Raw genomic sequence first — 20,312 nt, 5'->3', positions numbered from 1 at the left:
TGACAGGGAGGGGTGATTGGGGGGCGATCGGGGGTGTAATGTGTGCCTGGCATGTTCTACTGTGTGTGTGTGTGTTGTGCACTCACTTGTCTTCTCTCCTCGGCGCCGGAACGGAAACTGCCGAGCCGAGGAGAGATGACATCACATCCTCTGCCTGTGTGTACTATACAGAGGCAGGGGATGTTTCTCATTGGCTGGGAGCGATCGCGAGGGGGGGGCCACGATCAGATGGCCTCAAAACGCTCCCAGACAAATGCCGACCGCCGCTGGCACCGGGGGGGGGTCCGATCGGACCCCCCGCCCGCGGGAAGGCAATCACATACCAGGTACGTGATTTTGCCTGCCCGTGCCGCTCTGTTCACGTATATAGGCGTGAGGCGGTCGGCAAGTGGTTAAGTAGCTTTATAGGGTTTGTGATTTCCTATAGTGTTCAGCTTGCATTCACGTGCTATCAGTTTGCGCTGATTGTTCTTATTTTTACAATCTACTAAGCTGGCCAGAACCAACTCATGAGGGAGTCTATTCCACATTTTTACAGCTCTGTAAAGAAGCCTTTCCGTATTTGGAGATTAAATCTCTTTTACTCCAGACATAAAGAGAGCCCCCCTTGTCCTCTGTGATGACCTTAAAGTGAATAACGCTAATAAATAATAGTGATGAGAGATACTCAACTAATCAAACATAATTATTGGATTGGGAGGGCAGGAAATGGATTTCCATTATGACTTTAAAAACATTGGAAATAAAGGGTGATCTTTGTACACGACCCTGGCAGTTTTTTCCCCAACCCCTGTAACTGTCAGTTTTGATGGATAGCTTGTAAATCTGGAGAAATATATATATATATATATATATATATATATATATATATATATATAAATAATCTAGAAGTAAACTGAAATAAGCATTATATAGGTAATTAATACAATTACAAGAAAGCTAAAATTGGTAACAATAAGACAGGTAGCAGGTGCTTAGATCATACCGTCTCAGGGCTGGAAAATTTACTGGAAATGTGAAGGGTGATGACATTTTCACCAGCAAAGATGTAAGACACACCATAACCATCATCAGCCACCTATAAGATCATAAAACAAGAATTGGAAGTCATTTTATGTATAGTAATAGAATACATATATACAGTAGAGGTAGAAGCAATGGTTTGAAATATACAGCAGGCACAGAAACTAATCACCCCCCCCCCTTTAAAATAATCACATTTTGTTGCTTTGCAGCCTGAAATGAAGACAGGCACGTTTTTTGTTTTATCCAGCTGTATCAACTTATAACAACCATGTGAAAGATAGAACACCAACATGTCAGAAAAAAAATAAAGACAATTCCAAAACAAAATCACTGAGTTGGAAAAAGGCTCACTCACCCCCCTCCTAAAAATGATTTGTAAACACAATGGTGTAGCTAATCACATAAAGCCATTTAACTTTCAACTGTTAACAGCTGTGATCATTTTGATTAGCTCAGCATGAAAAGAGCTTTCTTGGGGCATTTCAGTCACTGGTAGTGCAACTGAACCAAACAATGCAACTGAACCAAACAATGGGTGGCAGGGCACTGTCCAATATTTCTGGGATAAAGTTGCTAACGATAGGCACAAGTCAGGAGATGGATACAAAAAAATTCAAAGGCTTTATCATTGCCTAGAAGCACAGTGAAGTCTATTATTATAAAGTAGAACGTATTTGGTACAACACAGACCCTCCCTGGATCAGGATGTCACTCCTTACAGGATGAAAGTGCTAGGAGGAAACTGATCATGGAAGCTACCAAGAGGTCTACAGTAACTCTGGAGCAGTTGTAGGAATTTATGACAAAGAGTGGCCATTGTTCGCCCGCCAGTATGAGGGGCCCACCTGACCGGCTGACTGTCTTGTCATTGTGTGAGTGTGTGTCCACAGTCCACTCTGGCTGCTGTTCGTCCGCCGCGGGGAGGGGGGCTTTCGCCCGCTGAGGGGAGACGGAAAAGGCAGAGGTAGCGCTGATACTGTGGACCACCCCGCCCCCGCCTATCCAGAGACATAGTGAATGTAGGGAGGATGGGCGGACACTAAAAAAAATTAAGCTAAAAGTTAAACTAAGAAAAATGAAGTCAGCAGACCTGCTGACACCAAATGAGAGAAGGCGGGGGAGGAGCTCTCCCCTCTGCGGCTGCATGCACTACCTGTACCTGTGTCTACCCATGAGGCAAGTCATCCTGGCAGGAGAAGGCACGGTGACGGAATTCCCGGGGAATCGATTGATTGACAGTTAGTCAATCAAGTGACATTTTTCAGAGCTGAGCAATCGATCCCAACCTCCACCACCTGTGCCTCTTACTGATCCTATCCCCCCACTACTGATCTCATCCCTATCCCCCCCGTCACCTCTGTTGTAGACGTAATGGGGGGGGATAGGGATGAGATCAGTGGTGGGGGGATAGGATCAGTAAGAGGCACAGGTGGTGGTGGGAGAGGATGGCACCACCACTGCCACCCCCTTCAAGTACCACCACTGCCACCTCCCAAGTACCACAGCTTGCCACCCCCCAAGTACCACAGCTTGCCACCCCCAAGTACCACAGCTTGCCACCCCCCAAGTACCACAGCTTGCCACCCCCCAAGTACCACAGCTTGCCACCCCCCCCAAGTACCTCTGCTGCTACCCCTCCCCCCAAGTATCACTGCTGTCACCCCCCTCAACATCACCGTTGCCACCCCCCCTCAAGTATCACCGCTGCCACCCCCTCAACATCACTGTTGCCACCCTCCCTCAAGTACCACTGCTGCCACCAATAAATAATTAGTGCTTTTGTACTGTCCCATTTCAATCTGTAATTTCTTGTTTTTCAATTTCTTGCTTTTCAAGCTTGTGTTATATTGTCCAAACGTTGTGTTAATGTTTAAACACTGATTTTGTTGGAAGTACACAATAAATATAGCCTTATTGATAACTTGCATTTTTATTCTTGTGCGTGATTGTGTAGACAGGGCCCTAGTGCACTGTATTGCCCGGGGGCCTATAATGCTCTTAAGATGGCACTGCATGCAGTCATGACTGAGCTTTGCCAAAAAGCACCTTGAAGATTCTGAGGCCACATGGAAAAAGGTGTTATGATCAGATATGAGATTAAAACTGAATTATTTGGACTCAGCACCAAACGATATGTCTGGCAGAAATCCAATACAGCTCACCATCCAAATAACACCATTCCTACAGTAAAGCATGGAGGTGGTAATGTCCTGTAATAGGGGTGTTTCTCTGCAACAGGGACTGGAGCACTTGTCAGGATAGAAGGAGAATTGGATGGGGCAAAATACCATAAAATTCCTGGGGAAAATCTGCTGCCTTCTACCAGAAAGTTGTCAATGGGTAGAAGATTTACCTTCCAACATAACAATAACCTAAAGCACACAGCAACAATATCCACACAGTGGTTGAAAGAGAAAAAGTTGAATATCCTTGCATTACTTAGTCAGAGCCCAGACTTAAACCCCATTGATAATCTGTGGAATGACTTGAAGACTGCAGTCTACAAATGGTCACCATCAAATTTACCTGAATTTGAGAAGTCCTGCAAAGAAGAGTGGGCAAATATTGCAAAGTCTAGATGTGCAAAGTTAGTAGAGACATATCCCATATATACAAACTAAAGGCTGTAATTAAAGCAAAAGGTGGTTCAACAAAATATTGACACACAAAGGTGATCCTTTTTCCAACTCAGTTATTCTGTTTTTTATTTTTTTTATTTATTTCTGACATGTTGTTATATTTTTCACTTGGATGTTATAAGTTGCACTGGGGAAATAAAGCTGGCTAAAACAAAAACTGTGTCTGTCTTCGTTTCAGGCTGTAAACACACAGATCCCGGTTCTCTCAGGGAAGAGGAGACAGATTGTGTGTTCATACAAAGTATGAACACCGATCTCTCTCTCCTCCTAGTCAGTTCCATCCACCCCACAGTTAGAACACACACTAGGGAACACAGTTAACCCCTTTGATCACCCCCTAGTGTTAACCCCTTCCTTGCCAGTGACATTTATATTGATCGCTGTATAATTGTCACTGGTCCCATCTTTGCCATATAACCTCTAGTCCTAGGTCACCTGCTTCTTGGTGCTCTAATGTGCTTTTTCTTTACACACAAAATATATGCAATCTTTACAATTATATGGCATGCAAATTGTAGATTTGTAGACAGACATATTGCAAATAAAAATTTTCATATCTCTGAAGTACATGTCGGATTCCACAGAAACATTCCATGTGATTCATTGTTGTTTTGGGGCACTAGTACATATGTCACAACCTGCACTATTTTGCACTGGAGTTAGTTTACCTGGGCCATCGTTTTATGTTTCTGATGGTCCTGTTTAAACTTGGAGAATTTACAGCAGCTTGTACAACCATCGTCCTGACATTGCAGAAACCAAACCCTCTAAGTAGGACTTTAAGGGGTATGAAAGTATAAGCATATAAAACAAATTATAAGCTTTATTGTATATATTAAAAAGATATACAAGTTAAAACAGGACAAATGCGGCTGTGCATTGCCAGTTTGTGCACAATTACATGAAAAAAACCCACAAAAGATCGGTCTATAAATACATCATAGAGACAGAACTATCCAACGCGTTTTGAGGTGTTCTTTTTTTGCTATCTTCTACAGGGGTAAGTGATTAACCACTTGCTGACCAGCCGCTGCAGTTGTACTGTGGCAGAATGGCACGGCTGGGCGAAACTCAGGGGCATGCGCTCGCCACCCGCTCGCCCCCCCTAACCAATGCGAGTGCCCGTGGTCTCGATCACTGCCAGGCTCTCGCAATTACCGCTGAGACACAGAGAACCGGGAACTGTGTGTGAAAACAGTTTCCGGTTCTCTGAGGGGAGAAGTGACAGATCGTCTGTTCATACAGAGTATGAACAGCGATCTGTTATCTTTCCTGCACAGTCCCCTCCCCCCTTCAGTTAGAACACACATTAGGACACATAATAAGTGCATAATAACCCCTGCACTGCCCCCTAGTGTTAACCCCTTCACTGCCAGTGACATTTTTACAGTAATCAATGCATTTTTAAATGCACTGATCGCTGTATTAATGCCAATGGACCCAAAAATGTGTCAAAATTGTCCGACGTGTCCGCCATAATGTCGCAGTCACGAAAAAAAAACACAGATCGCCGCCATTACTAGTAAAAAAAAAAAATAATAATAAAAATGCTATAAATCTATCCCCTATTTTGTAGACGCTATAATTTTTGCACAAACTGATTAATATACGCTTATTGCGATTTTTTTTACCAAAAATATGTAGAAGAATACATATCAGCCTAAACTGAGGAGAAAAATTGTTTTTTTATATATTTTTGGGGGATATTTATTATAGCAAAAAGTAAAAAATATTGCGTTTTTTTCAAAATTGTCGCTCTTTTCTTGTTTATAGCGCAAAAAATAAAAACCGCAGAGGTGATCAAATACCACCAAAGCAAAGCTCAATTTGTGGGAAAAAAAGGACGTCAATTTTGTTTGGGTGCAACGTCGCACGACCGCGCAATTGTCAGTTAAAGCGACGAAGTGCCGAATCGCAAAAAGTGCTCTGGTCAGGAAGGGGGTAAAATCTTCCGGGGCTGAAGCGGTTAAACAGATATACTTTATCTACAACAGAAAAATATAACTAAGTATCATATTGTACATCTAATACAAAAGGGTAAGTGCTACCCATGTATTGGGATCATTTTGTATTAGATGTACAATATGATACTCAATTATATTTTTTTATTGTAGATAAAGTATACCTGTTAACCACTTACCCCTGAATAAGAAAGCAAAAACGAACATATCTTGAAACGCATTGGGTATTTCTGCCTTTATTATGTATTTATAGACAGAACTTTTTGTTTTTTTTCATGTAATTGTGTACAAATTTGCGATGCACAGCCGCATTTGTCCAGTTTTAACTTGTATATCTTATTAATATGTACAATAATGCTTGTTATATTTTTTCTATGCTTATACTTTCATGCCCCTTAAAGTCCCAATTAGTGGGTTTGGTTTCCGCATACTTATGATAGGGATGAGGGCATTCTTCCCTTAAACAACATATCCATGATACAATCTATTTGACATTAGTATTTAGCCAGAAGAACATGAACATAAAGGCCCACATACAGCACATCCACGATTTCCTTTTATTTTGCAAATACTGCAGTACTGCATATTTGTAGATTACCCATGCCAAATACTAAAACATACTTACTGGTCCGAATCCTCCACCGGCAGATATATGGTCTGGGAATTTCTCCAAATCAAACATTTTTAGCTGCTGTTGAGGTGTTTGAGATGTAGAGAGACGCCAGGGTTCGGACAACACCTAGGAAAGGCCCAGTAAACTATCAGGGTCAACAGACTAAAAAATTCTACTCAGCCCCTAACCCACCACAACACAGAATCCAGGCACTGGAAAAAAATAGCAGAAAATATATGTCATGAATTTGCAGTAATGATTCATGCCCTGTCTGCCTACTACTGGTCTGTGTATCAGCTTTAGGCCCCTTTCACACTTGTGCGACTTCAAAGCCGCGCAATTTTATGGCGATTTTGCGGGCACAGTTTTACCGCGAATTTGTACGATTTTGCAGCGATTTGGGATCAGTATTACTTTGTATGACTTTTCCACAACTTTGGCATTAACAAATGAAAACATACATGGTGTGAGGCTTGTGCTTACAGCTTGTGCTTACAAAGTTGTACTGAAATCATGTCTATATCATTCGGGTATGATTTGCATGCTACTTGAGGGTTTAACATTGAGGTCTATGGAGTACAACTCGCATGGAAGTTGGACCAAAGTAGTGCAGGGACTACTTTGGAGTCGGCACGACATAGTTGTGCCAATATGAATGGTAGTCATTGAAAATCATGGAGAATGACTTGTTATATGATTTTGCAGTACAAAATCATGGGACAAGTCGTATAAGTGTGAAAGGGGCCTTAGGGACTGCACTCTCACACCTGCATGTTTAAGTAATCTTCTCTCAGCATGGCTCCACCCTAGCCTCTAACAGGAAACATTATTTAACACCGTGCACTCCAAGCCTGTCTTGCCCAAGCAATAGTGTGTTTAGGCTCCCCTGTGTGTTTCTTGCCGTGTGCTTTACGCTTGTTTCCGTGTACCGACTTTGGCTTGTATCCTGACTATCCCTGTCTACTTGTAGCCCCAACCTTTGGCGTGTTCTCCTGACTATCCCTGTCTGCTTGTTACCCCGACCCCTGGCTTGTCCTTCTGACTATTCCTTTTTGCCCTGCACTGCTGCTTCCTCTCCATCCACCAGAGCCTGCCGTGGGCATGAGCTGGGAGACCCTGTGGGCCGCGACCTGGAGTCAGCTGCAGCGAAGGCCATTCTCACCATCAGAGGCTCTGGTAAAAACCTGCTGACTCTTAGACTCCGCGCCATGGGGTAACTTATGATCTAGCTCCCTGTTTAATCCATGTCGGTGCTCAGGTGCAGCTGCTTTCCTGAACCATCCAGCGTTCCATCCGTAGCACAGGGTCCATAAGCTTAGCAGTGTTCTCCTGACCCCAACAGTGTGCATCTGTCACCTGGACTCAGGTGACCTGACAATATATGAATGTGTATCTAACTGCATATATTTGAAATGACCTTGGCCCTGTGCTGATAGAGTCGAAAAAGATTATTAAAAATGGACAAGTGAAGGCACCATCCACAGTCAATCAACTAGTTTGGTGTTATTTATTTTAAAATATGATGGGTTGCTATAGGCTTCCTCAAGGCTTTTTAACATAAGGGCCAATATTTTCTGAACAGAGACAGTTGCTATAACAGCAGTGAATATATAGTAGTTAGGACTGACTTCCCATTCTAATATAACATATAAGTTTACCTTTAGTTCCCCTTTATTGAAAGCCACATTAAAAAGAAATGAAACACAGGTTATGGAGCAGATTCACATAAATAACAATAAACATGTTAACTTTTCTAATGACAGGCATTCTTACCTGCTGAAGGAAGGGAGACTCAGTTCCCAGATACTTAGACACAAGATAGAGACAGAAAAGGTGGCGGTCAATGCCTTTTCCTGTCATTGCTAAACGATACATGAGTTGGTGACGCTCAGCAGCTGCTCGGTAGAATGTCAGACGGTTTTCTCTCTGTGCGATGATAGTTGAGAGTTTAACTGAAAGCATCATTTTATATGACAAATTAATTCATTTCAATAAGAACTTGGTACCTACAGTTTCATTGGGGTCCTCCATGGCCCTCACAAAATCACAGGATTCCTTGGTGCAGGATCTCACGGTCTCTGTTCGACCCTCACGGAATAAACGGGTCATAGAGGCTTCATAAGTCAAACAGAAGTGCCCTTTATCCTGTCATATCAATAAACCAAAAGGGAAATTAAGTTTGCCTCATCACCTTACGAAATTAAATTAAGATGCTGCGATTCATTTAGGACTCGTTATTACTGATTCTTAGTCAACTTCTTTCATAGTCCCAATAGGGCAGTGCTGAGGCTTTTTAAAAACCGTATGTACCTACATACCTCATTTCCATCACACATCCCAAAAACAAAGGGTTTGTTCCTTGCTGTAGAACAGATCTATTCAAATTAATTTCTTTCGACTCTAGGGCAACTGTACATTCACAGGTTTATAGAACAGATACAGCCTAATATTAATAAGCCCTTTATTTCCAACTGCATACAGCTGTTTCAAGCTTGTCAGCCATCAGCGCAGTGTATGGAAACCATGGCTTCTATAGAAAAGGTCTGGGGAAGCACTGACAAAGAATCTTCTAATACCACCACAAATCTAGCAAATCTATCACTCTACTTCTCACCTCACCCCTTCAGTCTCCGCTTGCATTACTAACTTACTAACTGACATTTTAACATGGATGTTACAGCTCTTCCTTAAACTAAATCTTTCTAAAACCAGGGTAAAGCTAGGGTACTAGGCGTAATCCTAGACTATGACCTGTCCTTTCAGCCCCAAATCCATTTGCTGTCAAAAGCTTGTAGACTTTACCTGCGTAACATCTCTAAAATTTGCCCCTTTCTAAGTAAGAAAACCACCAAGTTACTCATTCACTACCTTGTTATCTCTCGCCTTGACAACTGCAACTCCCTTCTCGTAGGCCTACCTCTCCATAGGCCTACCATCTCCTCTTCAGTCTATCATGAATGCTGCTGCCAGACTCATCTACCTTACCAACCATTCAGCGTCTGCCACCACTCTCTGCCAATCCCTCCACTGACTTCCAATTGCCCAGAAAATTAAATACAAAATACTAACAACAACTTACAAAGCCATTCAAAACTCCGTCCTGAGCTACATCACCAATCTCGTCTCCAAATATCACCCAAACTGTACTCTCCACTCCTCTCAAGACCTCCTATTCTGAAGCTCCCTTGTCTCCTTCTCCCATGCTCGTCTCCAGGACTTTTCCAGAGCCTCTCCCATCCTGTGGAACTCTCTACCTCAATCACTCCGGTTATCTTCTACTCTGGCTGCCTTTAGGCGATCCCTGAAAAATCATCTCTTTAGGGAAGCCTATCACGCCTGCAACTAACTGAACTTTTATCACGTCCATGATTTCATCCCCCCAGTTTTAACCTTTTGTACCACTTGCCCCACCCTATTAGATTGTACAATCTTATGAGCAGGACCCTCTTAACACTCTAAATTGTATTGTATTGTAACTGTACTGTCTCCCTTTATATTGTAAAGCGCTGTGTAAACTGTTTGCACTATATAAAATAGGAGAAGTTGTAACTTTTTCCCATTTTATTCAAAATGGGAAAAACATGTCTGACATGGAGATACCCTTTAATTCACAGCAGGTAATGACATTTCAGTCTACTGTGGTGGGATAAACAAAAAATGGTTTTATTATTAGTTCATATGCGTTACTACAAATTTCCCATTCTCTTGACTTACAGAAGAAGCTGACAGTTTTTAAAGCTAAACAATAATAAGATAGAAAAAGCTATCATAGGTCAAAAAAAGGTGAATGTAATGTAATATATATATATATATATATATATGTATGTATATCAGATGAACAATTACAATAAATGTATGGTCACTGCACGATTCTGCAGATCCACTATTGTGATTTAAGAACGCTTATGTTGCCCAAGTAAGCACAGTGAGTAATTATGCAGTATGTCCACATGAATGTGAACATACCGTTCACATTCTTGTGGACTCTGGAGTATATTTCTGCCTTGATGACAATTTTATGTTTTTTTTCCCATGTGTACACAGAACTACAGTATATATCTACAACATAAAGCATATGAAAGATACTTTTCTTATATTAGACTTTGATGTAATGTGCAGTTTTTGTTAGGTGCTGTGAACTGTTCCACAACCAGTGCTCTAGGAATAATAATGGTAGTCCACAAAGCAATTCTCTTCAGCCCCGGAAGGATTTACCTACTTCCTGATCAGACCATTTTTTGCGATACGGCACTGCGTCGCTTTAACTGACAATTTCGCGGTCATGCTATGTTGTACACAAACAAAATTGATGTCCTTTTTATCTCACAAATAGAGCTTTCTTTTGGTGGTATTTGATCACCTCTGCGGTTTTTATTTTTTTGCGCTATAAACAAAAAAAGACCGACAATTTTGAAAAAAAAAAAAAAAACAATATTTTTTACTTTTTGCTATAATAAATATCCAAAAAAAATAAAAATAAAAAATAAAAATTCTTCATCAGTTTAGGCCAATATGTATCCTTCTACATATATTTGGTAAAAAAAAAATCGCAATAAGCGTACATTGATTGGTTTGTGCAAATGTTATAGCGTCTACAAAATAGGGGTAATATTTATGGCATCTTTATTATTATTATATTTTTTTACTAGTAATGGCAGTGATAAGCGATTTTTAGTGGGACTGTAACATTCCAGCGGACAGATCGGACAGTTTTGACACTTTTTTGGGACCAGTAACATTTATACAGCGATCAGTGCTATAAAAATGCACTGATTACTGTATAAATGACACTGGCAGGGAAGGGGTTGAGACTAGGGGGCGATCAAGGGGTTAAATGTGTTCCCTGGGAGGTGTTTCTAACTGTGGGGGGATGGGACTGACTGGAGGAGGAGAGAGACCGCTGTTCCTAATTACTAGGAACAGCGGATCTCTCTCTCTCCTCCCTTGTCAGAACAAGTATCTGTCTGTTTACATTGATAGCTCACTGTTCTGGCTCTCTGAGGAGCGATCGCGGGTGGCCAGCAAAAATTGCAGCCTCCGGCCATCCGCATCGGCCACCCACAGCTCTTATAGCAGCCAACGTACATCTTTGGCGGTTTGCGCAGCCGTGCCAACCTGCCGCCGTATAACAACGGTGGCTGGTCGGCAACAGGTGTGTATTCTCAATGTGTATCTTTAAGATTCCTTCCTGGATCAAATAAAGTGCATTTGCCAAAAGTCTGAGTGTGTCCTAAACACTTAAGCTTTATTCTGCAGGCTGATCTTCTCCTCCACTAATAATGCTCTAAAGAGTCTAAAAGAAAAAAAAAAAGAGACAAAATATAGTGTAGTATGAACAAACCTATATAAGAAAGTATTGTATGTGCTCACATTAAAAATGAGTATACCAGTGCCAGCCCTTCCTGGTTTGGAATACACACTACTCACCATTGACATTTTTCCTCCCGGCTGGTCCATCCATCCTCCCATCCTTTGTTCACCTGGGGGCCACAGGTGACATAGATGGTACCTCACTTCACCCGCAGTGGGTCACATATGGGGCTGTGGATTTGTTACACCTTCTGGATCTGAAGAGGGTGCATCATGAAAGAAGAGTTGACAATTTTGATAAAAGGCATGATAAAGAATCCTGAGGGTAAGGGTAAATACTAAGGCTCGGTTCACACTGGGGCGACTTGGGATCCGACTTGTACGCCCTCAAGTCGCCCCAGAAATAGTTTCAATGGGAGTGAACGCTAGCGTCTTAATAGACGCTACTGAAGTCGCTCCGACTTCAGAGCGTACTCCCTGTACTACTTTGATCCGACTTGGTAGGCGACCTGTACCATAGAAATCAATGGAAGTCGCCTCCAAGTCGGATCTCTCTGTAAAGTCAAGCGACTTTGCAGGGAAAACCCCTCCCTCCCCCCCTCCCTCCCAGAGAGCTGATTGGCCACAGGCGAAGTCGCCTGTCATGGAGGCGACTTCAAGTCGCCTTGAAATTTGCTGAAGTCGCGCTGAAGTCGCGCTGAAGCCGCGTTGAAGTCGCGGTACAAAGTCGCGCTGAAGTCGTGTTGCCCCAGTGTGAACCGACCATAAGGGATTGCACGAAGAAGCTTGTTTTGGTAATGTATGGCACTGGTATACACATTTTTAATCTGAGCACATACAACACGTTCCTATATAGTTTTGGGGGTTGAACATACTACACTACATGTTCTCTGGTTTTTTTTAGAGCATTATCAGAGGAGGAAAAGATCAGCCTGCAGATTTGAATTTCACCTGTGGAATAAAGATAAAGTGTTCAGGACACACTCAGACTTTTGGCAAATGCACTTTATTTCATCCAGGATATATTGAGGAAAAGCTATTTAATTAATTGCTTTGTGGACTACTATTATTATTCCTGGAGCGCTGGTTGTGAAACAATTCACATTTTCTTGCGAGGGTATTATATCCAGCTGCTTGGGATATAACATATTTTAGATAATTCTTTCTAGTGTGCTGTTATTTCATGAATACTTGGTAGGTGCTGTGCTTTGTAGGTTAATTGTAGACTTCAACAAGAAAGTGGAAATTCTACCACATATCTCTTGAGGCCCTTTATTACATTTAATAGTTGTCATAAAAAAAATAAAAATATTTCTAAGTGTTGTAGCTATAAAGCTGCCATTTTCAGACTCTTAAAAACAACTGATTCTGTTTAAGAACGTAGCAGGGCATCATCCACTGGCCTACACTGAAAAGAAACAAATGGATTACCTGAGGACATAGATAATAAGTAGATATTTTTCTATGACACAGTGACATAGCACTTTAGGAACGCTTTACCCGATAGTGAGCCAGCTGTAGTGATATTTGGAAGAAAGCATCGGGGCTGCTCCGGCACTTTTTAATAAGTCCTTTCCCAAAATCTGTGAAACGAAGGCAGTTAAAGTCCACGTCATCTGCTAGGGTCTTGGCTGTGAAGTAGGAGCGTTCAATGACCTCACGACACTAGACAAAAGTAAATTTCACTATTAAAGTTATTTTTGCCTGACAAAGACCTTATAATACATAAAAAAACTCCTAATGAAGCAATGAGGTTGAAGAAAACAAAGGCACTCTTACTGATAATCAGGAAACGTATTACTTCATGAAACAGGATAAAATGACAATTATTAACAAATGACAATTACTCTTTAATGAGTGAGGGTCTTTATCAATATATCCATAAAGAGATGTTTAAAATAGAACACTTAAATAGCAATACATGTTAATTAACATTCCTAGGTGCCATTGTTCTTTTTCAAGCCAACAGCTCAACATTTTGGAATCTTTGCAGATGTTCGAAATCTAACCTGGAATAACTACTGACAGTTGAATAGAAGCCAAGAATTGCATAGAAAATGCATACCAATTAATGGGAATTGTTCTTTTTTCAGTGCAGGGTACACAAAAGTGAATATATTATTTGTTTCCTCAGCCACAAGTGATCTTTTTTAACTTCTTATGCTGTGTACCCACAGGCAGACTTATTGACTGGACTGGACAATCCGACCGAGTGTGGGCTTTATCGGACCTTCAGCTGACTTTTTCTGTCGAAAAATCAGACGGATTTTAGATTTGGAACAGGTTTCAAATCTTTCCGACGGACTCGAGTCCGGTCGAAAAATCAGTTCGTCTGTATGCTAGTCCGACGGACAAAAAAGGACGCAAGGGCAGCTATTGGCTACTGGCTATGAAATCCTTATTCTGGTCCCTTCGTACGTCATCGCGTTCATACCAACGGACTTTCGAACGGACTTTAGTCCGTTCGTGTGTGGGCAAGTCCGGTCGTCCGAAAGTCTGTTGTAACTCCGTTGAAAGTCTGTCGGAAAGACCGTAGAACGTTTGATGCTGAAAAGTCCGCCTGTGTGTACACAGCTTAACTGTTGCATACCAACAGCAGAACAGGAAAATTAAAGGATAAGTTCACTTTTTGAAAAAAATAAATAAATAAATGCACATTTTTTTGCAGGTAAAAAAAATGTGCATTTTTTTTTTAGGGCACCTGCAGAGCATTGCACTGAAGATCAGCAGATCACAGGTGCAATCTCAGGCTCCTGCAGACTCCCAGCTTAGCAGTCTGCCTGTACCTCGTACAGGGAGGTAGTTATTTAAGCCCGGGTTCACACTTGTGCTATGTCAGACATCGCATGTGATTCGCACCCGCACTGGGGTGCCGATCACATGCAATGTCTGTGCAGTGCGAGTTCATCCATACAGTTGTATGGCTGAATTCGCATTGGATTCACACAAAAAAGGTGCAGAGACTTTTTTTTCCCCGCACTGGAATCGGTTCACAGATCGCAGTGCAAACTGTGGATTCGGACAGGAATCAGCTTGCATGGGTGAGAACACCCATGCGAGCCAATTCCTGTCCGAATCCACAGATCGCACTGCAATCTGTGAACCGATCTGTGGGTGTCATTAACATTGTATTGACACCCGCAGCAGTTCACAGAGGGCAGTGTGAACTGCCTGCGGGAGAGATGCAATGTGGGAACCGGCGCTGGAATCGCACTAGTTCCCCCATCACTACAGTGTGAACCTCAGAACAGGAAGATCAATGGACTATGAGAGTGCTCACCAGTGACCTCATAGTGCATTGAGAACTACAAACAGTTGGCCACAATGGCTGACAGAGTTTTTAAGCATTCATTCACAGGAGTCTGTAAATAAATATTGCGGGCGTGTGGGCGGAGCCCAAAATGGCCGCACTGTTTTTAAATTGTGACAGCTGGTGCAGGGAGAGGATCCCACATCTGCTATCACAGAGAGGGGGGATGGGGGGTAGATACTGTAGATGCTGGAACATGTTACATGTTCAAACCTAAAATAGGGTGGAACATGTAACCTGTTCCAAGGGTGAACTTTTCCTTTAAGCGCAAGGTTCAGGACAGGAGGCTTTATTATAATGAACTCACAGAATGAACATAATGTACCCCTTTGCAGAACTTAACATTAATATATACATGGAAAAGGCAACTGTTGTAGCAGGGGCAATTAACTTATGCTATTGTGCAAATACTCTGTGCTTTACTTCAAAAGATTAGAGTCGACTGAAATCTTCTGTTTTGCTGCTGCCACCTAAAATAGACCTGAACTCAAAAAGTGAAGTTATGCTATGCTATAAATAGAGATCATCTAAAAACGTTCATTGTGCCTAAGATGTACCCTGAAAATGTAACTTTTGCCATAAATATCTCCTGAAAATGCAGTGTACTTCCTGTACATTTACATTTCTATTTTCTATACTCATATAACTACTGTATATCTGTACGGTGAGATAATTGAAGGCACTGCGCCTGTAACTCTTCATCTATAAAAAAAATTGTGTTTAATTTGGTGATATCACTACTGTGCTGCTCACTGTTTTACGATCTGGAGGGAAAGCTGTTCCTGAGAACCTGCAGTACAAAGATCCCCTTGTATATGCTTCATTTATCTGTGCTTTCTAAACCTCTCCAGCTACTTCTTTTGTTTTATCTCAAGAAAGACTTTATTGAACAGAAATAAAATAAGCATTACAAATTTCAGAGCAAGACAAGTTTAGAAAGGTTTCGGAGAACAATATCTTCAACTTTGATTCGATTGGATACCAGTTCCAAACATAATCTCAGTCATTGAATATGGAAGTAAGGACAACTAAGCATCTATACAAATACAAAACCATACTCTCCCCTATGGATCCTCATTATAATAGACATGATAGCCTTTCAGCTTTTACAGGATACGGTCCAGAACAAGATCCACAGAAAAACCTAACCAGGGGGGTCCAAAATTTGTTGAATTTCCCCATTACAACCTCTGTGCTGGTACTCTGGCTACTTCTTAAATATAACAGCACAAGTTATCAACTCATTAGTCACCAGCAGGGCAGCTTCAACGTGAGGAAGCAAAGTCCTGTCTCTACCAAGATGGTCTCCTCCACACAGAGACACAGTGCCGTGTCAGAAATGGGAAAAGATCAGCTGCAAGTAGAGCACTGGAAATATTGGTGGCTGGTCATTTGCCCTCTGCCTGCTTTTTTTTTAGGTACAACTTCCACAGTTTGGTTCCTTTTTAAAAACCCACCTTTGCTGGAATATCCCACTGTAATCTGTACGGTGGAGGTAATGAGTGTCCAGGATCTCCATGGCAATTCCCATCCTCTGTGTAACCCAGTTCAAAGCAATCAGTGGCCAGCATAAACTATGGCAGAAACAGACACAACATAAAACGTATGACATGCATGTGGAAATTGATTATAGAATATTATAAGTTATGAATTAGGCAATATAAAACAGATCTGAAGGACAGGCTGAAAAAAGTAGAGGTGAGAAGGATAACAAAAACGAATAGTATCACGAAACTTGACAAACTGGTTAGAGATGTTTATGTTGCTGAAACACTGAAAGCAATCTACAGTCACGTTAATGTTACACACACCTCTATGTCTATGAAAGATATAAAGGTTTAAAGTAGATCCAAAGTCAAAGCTTTTTTGTTTTATATGTATTGAAGTGTTAGAACCCGCGTCAGGTCTTTATTATTATTATATTTGACACTGCAGGGGAGATAAAACCTCTCCCACCATGACAGAAAATATCAGGGAGTCCAAAATGTTACAGTTGTAACTGACACAGGAACACAGAGAAATCTTCCAATGGTCACACTTGTTTTGATAATAGCGGTTTAAGAGGGGCTTTCTTCTTACTTTGGAGTGATTACACTTCTCTTCCTGTTATGTTGTAGGGACAAGGAGTGAAGAGAAATTTCCCTAATAGGACAAAAACTGACAGGGTATTAACAGCCCCTCTATATTTAATGTTGTTGTAAAGGCACAAGGTTTTTTTTACCTTCATGCATTCTATGCATGAAGGTAAAAGCCTTCTGAGTGTAGCAGCCCCCCTAATACTTACCTTAGATCTTGATCCAGCAATGTCCACGAGAACTTTGCCTCTCCAGGGACTCACACTCCTGATTGGCTTTTGGCAGCAGCAGGAGGCATTGGCTTCCGCTTCTGTCAATCACAGCCAGTGAGCCAATCAGGAGATGGCGGGGCCAAGACGCAACTCCATGTGTGAAGGGACACACAGAGCTGCGGATAAGAAGCACATCTGCTTGGTGCCCCGACAGCAAGATGCTTGTTGTGGGGGCATCCAGCAGGAGCCAGGAGAAGAGGGGGAATCTGGGCTGCTCTGCACAAAATGACAAAAAAAAAAAGTTTTAACAATAATATTACTGAAACACCATATCTTGCAGCAAGTAGTCAAATTATTAATGTACATCCCTGATGCCCAACCTGCAGTCCTTTGGTATATTATTTTCAGCCAGGACCGGGACAAGGGGTGGGCAGAAGGGCAGCTGCCCTAGGAACTGTGATATCATGTGAGATTGGGGGGGTACCACAAGGAGATTGGGGGGAGGGGATTAATGTTGGAAGGGGGGATTTGTTTGGGGGCTGCAGGGGGTAAGTATTATTCTAGGAGAGGAAATTTGGGGGAGGGGGTGCTAAGAGTGACGATTTATGAGGATTTGTGTTGGGGGAGGAAAAGAAGATTTGTACTGAGTGGGGGGTTTGGGGGGAGATATGTACTAGGAGGCAGGGATTTGAAGTGATGGGGGGGGGGGCTGGGAAGATGTGTACTAGTAGGGGAAGATTTAGGAGTAGAGGATTTGTGCTAGGAGGGGTGAATTTTTTTTTTTTGTTGGGGGGGGGATTTGAGGTGGTGGGATTAAGGGGATGGGGGGGGGGCAAAGATTTGTTTTGCGAGGTGGGATTTCAGCAGGGGGGTGGATTTGTACTGGGTGGAGGGGGGATTTATACTTGAGGGGTAAGCATGCAGATAAGTGCTCAGTGTTTTTGTAGGGAGACTTTTTCTGACACAAATGCTCATACATCTTGGGGGCTCATTTTGGCATATTCACCCCAGGCTATAGATGATCTTGTCCCGGCCCCGTGTGAGGCCCTCAGACCTCAGCAGTCTGTAGTGGGAACATTGATTAGGGTAATAGCATTGATCTCTACCAGCCTCATGTAACATATTCCCAGTTTTGTATTCTGTAGCCAATCCCTAGCCAGAAATGTAGCATGACCACACTCTCTGACCCTCATTTCCTCTATTAGGGTTGCAGTTCCTGACAGTCCCCCCCAAGCATTACATATATTGAACGTTATGTGTAACCCTTTGGTGATGTCAGGGGTTGCATTCGAGGCCCCTTTTAGCTCATAAGTTGACGACCACTGGTGTACATCTTAAAAAGCACAGATAACAGTTCAGATATAATATCAGCTTTGTTAATATAGACCTGAGTACATCACATCAATTACAGTATGTTAGTACCTCCCATAGGTGTCCAATGATCGGAGCATCAGCCCAGGAATGCTCAGCATTGAGACCCAGTCTCCCGTTACTGAACACAACCATACTAAAGGATTTATCAAACCACCTGCAATGAAGTAGAGGGGAAAATAAGTGAGCAGTTGAAGAAGTCAGCATCAAGCACACAAATTTAATTTACAGTCAGTGTTTTGTCTCATAGTCATTTGCATTTTCACTCACTGGCCACTTTATTAGGTACACCTGTTCAATTGCTTGGTAACACAAATTACTAATCAGCCAATCACATGGCAGCAACTCAATGCATTTAGGCATCTAGACGTGGTGAAAGTGGATTTAAGTGACTTTGAGCCTGGCATGGTTGTTGGTGTCAGACGGGCTGGTCTGACTATTTCAAAAACTGCGGATCTACTGGGATTTTCACACACAACCATCTCTAGGGTTTCCAGAGAATGGTCCCAAAAAGATAGAAAGGCAACAGTAACTCAAATAACCACTTATTACAACCAAGGTATACAGAATACCATCTCTGAATGCACAACACATCAAACCTTGAAGCAGGTGGGCTACAGCAGCAGAAGACCACACTGGGTGCCACTCCTGTCAGCTAAGAACAGGAAACTGAGGCTAAAATTCGCACAAGCTAACCAAAATTGGACAATAGAAGATTGGAAAAACGTTGCCTGGTCTGATAAGTCTCAATTTCAGCTGCGACATTCAGAATTCAGAGTCAGAATTTGGTTTAAACAACATGAAAGCATGGATACATCCTGCCTTGTATCAATGGTTCAGGCTGATGTTGTAATGGTATGGGGGATATTTTGTTGGCACACTTTGGGCCCCTTAGACCCCTTTCATACTGGGTCATTTTGCAGGCGCTATTGCACTAAAAATAGTGCCTGCAAACCGACCTGAAACAGACGCTCCTGTGTCTCCAATGTGAAAGCCCCGAGGGCTAGCACGGGTTAAAACCGCCCCGCTAGCGGCCAAATACCGCTGCTTAAACGATGGTAAAGCGGTGCTAAATATAGCGTCGTTTTACCGCCGACGCCGCCCCAGCCCCAGTGTGAAAAGGGCCTTAGTACCAATTGAGCATCGTTTAAACACCACGGCCTACCTGAGTATTGTTGCTGACCATGTCCAATCCTTTGATGACTACAGTGTATCCATCTTCTGATGGCTACTTACAGCAGGATAATGCACCATGTCATAAAGCACAAATCGCCTCACCACTGGTTTCTTGAACATGACAATGAGTTTTCTGTACTCCAATGACCTCCACAGTCACCAAATCTCAGTCCAATAGAGCACCTTTGGGATGTGGCGGATTTGCATCATGGATGTGCGTGATGCTATCATGTCAATATGGACCAAAATCTCTGGGGAATGTTTCCAACACCTTGTTGAATCTATGCCATGAAGAATTAAGGCAGTTCTGAAGGCAAAATGGGTCCAACCCTGTACTAGCAAGGTGTACCTAATAAAGTGGCTGGTGAGTGTATATGCACATAGGCATATCATATTTAGCAAAACACACACAATTACAACTTTTATGTTAATATCCAGTGGTTAGAATGCATTCTCAGTTAACAATAAAAAGAAAATGGTTAACGTCATTAAAAAAAAAAAATAGATCAATAAAATAGTTTTCTCCAAAAGCACTTGAGATAATGGATTATATCTTTAAATTGATAAGTATATTTTTTAATGATGTATTAACTACAACAAAAGTTATACAACTGATGAT

General features: G+C 42.0%; 1 protein-coding gene across 1 annotated transcript in view; it reads right to left on the bottom strand.

Annotated features, from left to right (window-relative positions):
* The window catches only part of CPT1B (carnitine palmitoyltransferase 1B), an 88,278-nt gene that overhangs the window by 9,656 nt on the left and 58,310 nt on the right, over nucleotides 1-20,312 (bottom strand). The window contains exons 12-18 of the mRNA XM_073619232.1: nucleotides 18,569-18,674; nucleotides 16,317-16,433; nucleotides 13,050-13,214; nucleotides 8,250-8,384; nucleotides 8,013-8,165; nucleotides 6,252-6,365; nucleotides 986-1,078 (exon numbers count right to left, since the gene is read on the bottom strand). Of these exons, the coding sequence (XP_073475333.1) occupies nucleotides 986-1,078; nucleotides 6,252-6,365; nucleotides 8,013-8,165; nucleotides 8,250-8,384; nucleotides 13,050-13,214; nucleotides 16,317-16,433; nucleotides 18,569-18,674 (883 nt within the window). The remainder of the gene's footprint in view (nucleotides 1-985; nucleotides 1,079-6,251; nucleotides 6,366-8,012; nucleotides 8,166-8,249; nucleotides 8,385-13,049; nucleotides 13,215-16,316; nucleotides 16,434-18,568; nucleotides 18,675-20,312) is intronic.

Source organism: Aquarana catesbeiana, linkage group LG03, assembly GCF_042186555.1.
Source record: "Aquarana catesbeiana isolate 2022-GZ linkage group LG03, ASM4218655v1, whole genome shotgun sequence".
Classification (NCBI taxonomy): domain Eukaryota; kingdom Metazoa; phylum Chordata; class Amphibia; order Anura; family Ranidae; genus Aquarana; species Aquarana catesbeiana.
Note: the sequence above shows the minus strand (reverse complement) of the source record. Positions and strands in the feature narration are given on the sequence as shown.